At 38.2% G+C, this 8,561-nt stretch overlaps 1 protein-coding gene across 1 annotated transcript in view; it reads left to right on the top strand.

Annotated features, from left to right (window-relative positions):
- LOC306766948 (transmembrane protein 163a-like) overlaps positions 1 to 8,561 on the top strand; it is a gene marked incomplete at both ends in the record, with an annotated part of 80,859 nt that continues 72,298 nt past the window's right edge. Inside the window, one exon of the mRNA XM_079254811.1 lies at positions 1 to 202. Coding sequence (XP_079110937.1) covers positions 1 to 202 — 202 coding nt within the window. The remainder of the gene's footprint in view (positions 203 to 8,561) is intronic.

Raw genomic sequence — 8,561 nt, 5'->3', positions numbered from 1 at the left:
ATGACAGATCAGGTGGTCCAGGAGTCCTACCCCGTCCCAGACCCGACTGTTGTGGATCCCTGCCCGGCCACAGTGCGGAACGGCCAGTGCGCCGCGGATGGCTTCACCAACCACCAGCAGCAGCAAGCAAAGACCCCCACCGAGCCTGAGTCGTTCACTATGAATCAGGAGATGAAGATTACAGACAATGTGGATGGAGAAGGTAACTTCATGTTTGGATAAGCCAGCTATTTCAAAAGTTATGGGTGTTGATGTGCGCGTTTGGGGTGGGAAATGTGTGCGTGCGTCAGTGAGAGAAAGAGAGGGGTGAGGGTGGGAGAGATATGGTGGTTATTTTTACCCATGCCAGATATTTTTGGCCTGCTCCTTGAATAATGCATGATAGTCATACATCAGCGGGATTCATAAAGCGATCCAAAAGTTACTCACAGAAACACATTTATTACTGTTTACATGCTTAATGCACATTTCTTCTGGTGGGATTGTTCCACTGGCGTGTGCAGCATGTATAGACCGAGTTATATGAGGGAATTCACAGTATTTAAGCATGCAACTAGAGTCACACACGCCCAGCCTGCCTCAAGGCAGGATTCTGGTACCAGTCCCATGCATGTCTAATAAAACCTTAAGTGTGCATTTATGCTTTTGCTCTATGTGTGCACACCTTTGTGTTTATGTTTTCCCCCCAATCCATTTATTATTAACATGTTAAAAAAAAAAAAAAAAAAACATTCCCTAGAGGACACAACTAAAGTCTCAGTCTGTTGATAAATCCTAAACCTTAAGTTTGTTTTACTGATAGTTTGTGGAAGTTTCTTAAACAGAACACAATCTGGATTTAAAGGTTAATAAATCAGTGTTGCTCCATCTGTCCATCCCAAACTCATTCGGTCCTGTTTGGGGTTGGAAGATTTTATTTGTTTAATGTATATTGAAAGATGGTAATATGCAGAATAATTAAATTACCTAAAATACTATAAGGGATCATTATATCTATAAAGGGATCATTATATATATAAAGCTCCCCCTTAGGAAAGTAAATTTGCTCAGCAGAACACAGCATCCAGGCCATCATTCTGCTTGCTTAAATGCTGGACAAGACACAAAAAAAGAAGAAAAAAAGCTTTAAAGGGCCTTCCTCTGAGGTCCAGCTCCCTTTACCTTTGTCGAAAGTCCAGAGACTTAAACTGAAGTCACAAGTCTACCTTTCTATTCTGTAGGTCAGTAAACATGTTTACCGTGTAGCAACATAAATAAATTCAGAGTAAAATAACACAGTATTGATTTTATTGAACTTGAATATTTTTATTTAAGGGTAAAGGCTTTTTAGAGTAATTATGTCAAGCTTTTAAATGGATTATAAATCCTGTTATGTGAAATAAATCATATATATTTTTTTAATATATTTTCAAAGTTACAGGCATTAAAGGTTATTTTACAGTAGACAAATGCCCCCCTCCCCCTTCCTTCTCCCTCCCTGCCCCTTTAAGTTACGCCCCTGGTTATAATCTAAAGTCTGTTTCTGTAATCATGTAGGTATTGCTCATATATCTAAAACATACAGGAAAAAACTGAAATAGCAATATTAAACTAATAATATTACAATGTTTTTTTTTTGTTTTTTTGTTTTTTTACAGTGCAGGTTACTCTGACAATTAACACAGCAGACATTTTCTGTCCCATCAGATAACATGTAACAGGTAAAACATAGTTGTGCCCCAATCCATGAATAATGAGATGGAAATTTTTGAAATAGTTTAGAAAATGGATGAATGGATTTGAGCTGTAGAGTCTAGTTTAAGGTTTTGTGGACTAATACCCCTCATCAGGACCTGCTTCTTCCTCAAACACAAGTGACATGTGGAAATCGGACGTCATCGTCTCATAGCGGTGACGTGCTGATAAAATATTCAGTTGCATCTTTGTAGGGAAGAGAACAAAGAAATTTCAGTAACTGTAAAGCAGGACCCCGGTAGCATTAATTCACATGCAGTTATAGTTACGAAACAAACCTGGTTAAAAATGAATATCATTGGACTTCAAAGGAACAGCCGTCTCCTGTGTAGTGGGACACGACCCCATCCATTCACCCCAACTTCTTGACCTCTGTTCTTTGACTGTGAACATCTTAATTCCTGCAATCAGAAACGGTTTATCATAAGATGCACAACTGTGGTTGAAATTTTATCATGCATGTTTACACACAAGAGTCAACAAGGTTCCTTTGATGGTAACTGGGAAGCTTTGTGGCGACATCCCTACCAGTTTGTAATGACCTTGTGGACTTTGTAGTGGGAATATATTGAAGACCTGGTTCTCTAGGTTCTTTTGGTGCATTTTTTTAATGCAGATTTTAAGCAAATGCTATAATAAAAACACCTTTGCTTTGACAGTGCTCACATTCGTCTGAGTAATCTGACTTAAAATGTTGGCATGAAATAAATTTTATTCAAGCTTGTGGAGTGCCCCTTTAATTCCATGCAAGAAGCTGTATTACAGCGGTGATGATGCCATTTGAGTGAATGGAAAGAACTGGAAAAAATGTAAAAATCAAGCAAGAGAGTCAGCTGTGCACAGAAAGCAATTTTTAAACATATACAAGCCCAGTCATGCCCATGCATTTGAACAAAATTCTCACTTTCATATAAGCTATTTCTATCTCCTTGATTCGCCTTCTCCATCTCAACGCAATTTACACCGGCAGTCGACAGTTATCATTCAATTAGAGAGAGGGGGGATGTCCAATCGGTGAAATGGTCTGCACATCGGTTCCCTTCTTGATAATCTTAGAAAGCAGAAACTATCAATGTTTCCCTTTCTTTTGCTCAGGGTTGAACTTTTAGTAATCATCAGAATAAGCAGAAATGTAAATATAAACCCCCATGATCTTTTATTTTCACCATAAAATCCCCCTCGCCTTGTTTATATGGCAACTATGTTCTAAACTTTTGAGCACAGTGTTGGCTGTTCATTCATTTCTAGAAGAGAAAGCTGTGACAGAGTCAAGTGTGAAGAACACACACACACACACGTACACACATACACGGTCACAAACCTGTGGTTGAGTCACAGAGAAAACGTAGGCTGTGAGGAGATGTTTAGCACATGCCTTCTGTCTGTTCTCCCAGCCAGAGATCATGTGAGTGGAGTGATTTAACACGCTGTCTCACTTCCCCTCTCTACCACACACTACCACACACACACACACACACACACACACACACACACAGATTACCACACTCACACAAACACACATGCATGCAGTTAAGCTTCTAATAAAGTTTATGTCTTCTCATAGAGCCATCCACTTCTCTGTGGGGTTACACCAGTATTGTTCTATAATATCTTTAGGAAAATCTAATTGCTGATGTGCATATTACTTATCAGTATGTTTATCTTGTGTGATAAGTGTGATGTTGTTGGTATTAGAAATTAACACTGTACTGAATGCAGGACGAGAGCACCGTCTTTCTGGAAGCACATTCACATCAGGATACCCCCCCCCCCCCCCCCCCCCCCCCCCCCCCACTGAGCCAGTGTCCCTAATCGGACAGAGTCTACCGAACTATCCTGATGTGAATGCATTCTTAAACTCAGCTTACAAACCTTTTTGTCCGGTGAAAACTGATTATGTTTGAGCTGAACATGGTCAAATCTAATGGACAAAGGAAGAAAGACAAAGAGTTGATAAGTTCTAGCTCTGAATTCAATATCTCCTAATGAACAAGACAATAGTCATATTTTGGCAATTTTAGGCATATGAATTATGATACTTCCAGATAAATCAGGACTGTGTTTGTTCGTTCCTCTGTATGACTATATGAATCACTATATTTATAATAAAGCTGTATCTTAAACAAGCAATGAAACATTTATTTATGGTTAGAATTGGACTCATGTATGGTTTTAAAGGCTGCACCCATAGTTTGACTGGAGAACCACCATCTCTACTTCAGAGTTCAGGGTCTGTGCATACAAATCCCAGTCTTGGAGCAAATGTGAATAATAACACAACATCTAAACACACCAGTAATATGACTGGAACTCTTACTCTGGACCTGTTTTTACCTTTAAAACAGAACAAAACAAAAAACCACTGAGACCTATTTGCATGAATGTAACCTGGTAAACACACGCACACAAACACACACACACACAGGCATGTTGCTATGACTTCAAAGGAGACTTCATTGATTTACACTGCTGTTCTGGAAACTATCCATCCTATGGCCTTAAACCAAGCCATTATCCTACAAATTAAAACTTTTTGTACCAAATGGAAGCTGACCCCCACAGTGAGGGTCTGTAAGTAGACCTGAACACTTTGACTTAACTCGCCCTTTCAGGAGTTGTTTGGGTGATTAAAGCTCCCTTTAGAGCTGTTTCATTTAATAACCTTTCTTGGCCTTTTTGTCTTCATAGAAATTAATTGCATAATGTTTGGTCATTTGGTTATATTCATAAGTGAATAGGATTACTTTTATTATTCTTTTCTCTTTGATTCCAGCATATTTACGCTCACAGATTAATTTATTGGTTGTTAACACAAATAGCTAATCGGCCAGTCACATGGCGGCAACTCAATGCATGTGGTCGTGTAGATGTGGTCAAGACCAATGCGCAACATGACAAACCATGAATGCCACTCCTGTCAACTAAGAACAGGAAACCAAGACAACAGTTCACATAGATTCGCTGAAACTGGACAATAGTGGATGGAAAAATGTTGTCTGGTCTGATGAGTCTTGATATCTGCTACAACATGCAGATGGAAGGGTCAGAATTAGGTGCAAATAAAAAGAAAGCATGGATCCATCCTTGATTGTATCAAATGTTCAGGCTATGGGTGTTGCAATGGAGAGAAGGGTGTTTTCTTGGTTCACTTTCAGCCTTTTGTACCAAGTGAGCATGAGTTAAACAACAGTCTACCTGAGTATTGTTGCTGACCATGTCCATCCTTTAAGACAACAGTTTAGCCTCCTCTGATGGCTACTCCCTGCAGGATAATGCACCTTGTCACAAAGCTCGAATCATTTCCAACTGTTTTTGAACATGGATTCAGTGTAGTCCAATGGCATCCGTGTTGTCATCATGGATATGTATCTACAGCAACTGTGTTGATCAAAATCTCAGAGGAATGTTTCCAACACCTGTTAAATCTATGCCTTCAAGTATTAAGGCAGTTCTAAAGACAGAAGCCGGTCCAATGTGGTAGGAGCAAGATGTACCTAATAAAGTGGGTGTTGAGTGTGTATGTCTTCAAGAAACCAACAAAATAATTGTATATGTGACAGAGTATAATAGCAACTGTCCTTGGATGCTCTGTCTGAGCAGTTTCCATCTGTTTGCACCCATTAGACGAAGAGAAGGTGTTAGCAACAGCCATACATATGCAGAAGGCTTTCTTGACATCAGGGTCAAGACTGACTGGCTGCAGCAATATTTGATACCAGTAGTGAAGTCTGGGTCAGCAACAAAGAGAAGGGATGCAAGTGGGCAACCGGATTTCAAGACAGATCGTTAAAATCACTGGTTAACAGTTAAAAATATTTCAGTTTAACAAGAATTTTATGTAATGATGTTTCACATGGTCCTGTGATCGACTGGCGAGCTGTCCAGGGTGTTCCCCGGCTTTCGCCCAAAGACTGCTGGGATAGGCTCCAGCTTGCCCGCGACCCTTTATCGGATAAGTGGTTAGGATAATGAATGAATAAATGTTTCATATTTTGTTAGCATTTGCTCTAAAGGCTCATTTATGCTCATCGTTAAATACGGAGAGAGCTTTCTGTCCATTATTTTCATTCATGTCGTAGACATTTCAGTAAGTTCTCACAAGACTAAATATGTGCAACCAATTACAGAAAATGGAGCGGCGGCACCAGCAGTCGGTGTGGCAGTGTTGTGTTGTTGTGAATGGATTAAAAGGAAGTAAAAGGAAAAGGCACACATATTTGAATAGAGGCTATGTGACAGTGTATGGAACTATAAACACATCTAAGGTGTTACTTTCCCAGGCTTAGCTCCTAAAGGGCAGCTGGAAAGAAATTAGACTGACACTGGAACTTGGAAATGACTAGTGGATGTTTTGAGTAACAACCCTGCCAACGTAAAGCATGCACAGGGAGCATGTGGGCTGTGATGTTTAACAATGTGTACACTGTGGTCAATGAAAACTCTAATGCCAACTGAGGTGCATTATTTTCGTATATACGCACACGTAGTTCAGCAATTTAAATCTCTGTAATATCCCTTTGTTACAGGCGTCACCATGACAATGTGTCGATCAACTGATTAAGATCAGATGGCTTTTGACAGGTGAATGAGAGAAACGCGCTCTAATTTGACAACAGTTCTTTAGCATAAAACCAACATAAAATAGTTCCTGCACGCTAGAAAATTTAGCAAGTTTTGTAAAAAAAAAAAAAAAAAATGTTTGTGATGAAATGTATACTGTGTGGGACCATGGTATAAGTGGATTAAACAAATCAAATCATTCCATTACACGAATATAACAACGCTGCACTATGTGCTGTCCTAGAATTCGCATAATGCATTATAACCGTGTAATGCACGGCTCCTTGTTAATTGAAATTAAAGCACCTATTTGAGTATGTTAAGTGAGCATAAACAGGCATTTAAACAAGAAGGGAAGTTCATTGAAAGGCACTAACCCCTGGACTTTTGTGGTAACCCTTTTGTGGAAGAGATTGCTTTTATATTTTAGAAAAGTGACATTATCTGGTGGGACTGGGCTGGAAAAAGCTGTCTGACCTATTCTTTTTGGAGACCTGAAAATAAACTTTCAGGTCAAATAAAGGTTGGACTGGTGAGTGCTATGGGGTTGTGCAGTGCAGAAATAAACTAATAAATGCAGTAGGAAGTTCCACTGAAAGCCAAAGTGTAATGCATTGTGTGATTTTTGACAAATCCTGTAAAACCTGACAAAAGAAAAGCGAAGAATTTTACATCTTCAAACTAGAGACAAGATTTTTTGGAGAAGTTTAGAAATCAAATAATTTTATAAAGAAAGACTTTCTGCCTGTGTGAGATTAGAGAATAAGATACTTTCATTTCTTTCAAATCAGTTTCAGCTTTAATTTCAAGTGAATGGACAATTGATACCAGAAAATTATCGTTGCACTTTAACTCTGGTTAGATGTACTTTATTCCATCTAAATGAGTTCATTCATCATCTGTGTTCTGTTAGTGGCAGAATAAATGCCTTTTTACACTACAAAATAGTCATGTGAATCATCAGCTCTGTGATCCATGATCACAATCATAGTTTTGTTTTCATTTACAGTAAAAATCAGTAAATTATATAAACTCCTTAGAAATGTGTTTCATAAGTTTAGTGAAAGCTTCCTGTAAATTGTACAGATTATAACTGGTGTCAGCCCCATAAACTGTAGGTTAACTAATGTATGTCTCTGAAAATGGACATATTTGTTTCTTTTTGTTTCTTTTTGCTTTATTATATACATTTTATATATTTTACATTTACATTTTACACATTATACATTTTATGTATTTTATATACATATTTATATGTATTTTCTAATATGGGATGGTCACAAAATTGGGTGACTGAAGGCTTTTGCATTAAATATTGAGAAAGTGTCCCGAGCCATGATCTTTCCAGGGCAAAGAGAATGTGAATAAATGTCAGGATATAATTGTGGTGCAAAACAAGGAGAATTCCATTTGAGCATCAGCTATGAGAGATCCCAGCCTTCAAAAGTCCACCAAAAATTAAAACAAAAGTATATCAAGGCAAATGAGCCATTAGTGTATCCTTTTTGTAAAATGTTAAATATTTGTTAAAAAAAGGATCTAAAATGGATCATGCAAAGTTTCTCATACAATGGATGAAGACCCATTCAGTTGCTGAGTCTTCATTGTGCACAAACTACCCCTGAATAAAGAGACTGGAGCATCTTCCAGATAATGAGCACTAGTAGGTTCAGAGGTTAAAGCTGTCATGTTTTCCCCGTCATTATAGCTCCCTATTATCCATTTGTTTTTGTTGCAACTATGACGATCACCTGGACAAATTGGTGGATACAGTGACAGCCAACAAAGCTCACCTCTCTTTTGGATGTAAAAGTTCAAGTTAATAAATGATGCATGAATCTGCAGAGACATTCTTATATTTCACAAGAATAAAAGAGCCGCAGGCAGTCAGAAATCTGGGCTGTGATTTCAGACAAAGGCTTCTCACACACACCAGTAGGGCTGCGAGCCATTATGATTTGAATCTGAATTTTTAGGCTTAAGTTATTCTTGTTTTAGTGCCATCTCTCTTTAGTCTGTTAGCTTGCCTAATGAAGGCTTTTCTGCCTCTAAAAATGGATCCTAACATGAGATTACTCTGAATTTATGGGAATACTTTCATAGGAGTCTTTGACTTATATTTATTTCATCTAATTTAATCACAATGTTTTAATTAATTTTTAATAAGCTAATATCAACATCTTAGACTACTATATTGCATAGTTTCCATGAGCAGATTATTCTTCCACAGTAATTCCACAAGTTTTCACAAGTAATTCCAAAGTTCC

The sequence above is a fragment of the Telmatherina bonti genome (genome assembly GCF_933228915.1).
Source record: "Telmatherina bonti genome assembly, chromosome: 15".
NCBI lineage: Eukaryota > Metazoa > Chordata > Actinopteri > Atheriniformes > Telmatherinidae > Telmatherina > Telmatherina bonti.
This window is presented reverse-complemented; position numbering and strand designations above follow the sequence as displayed.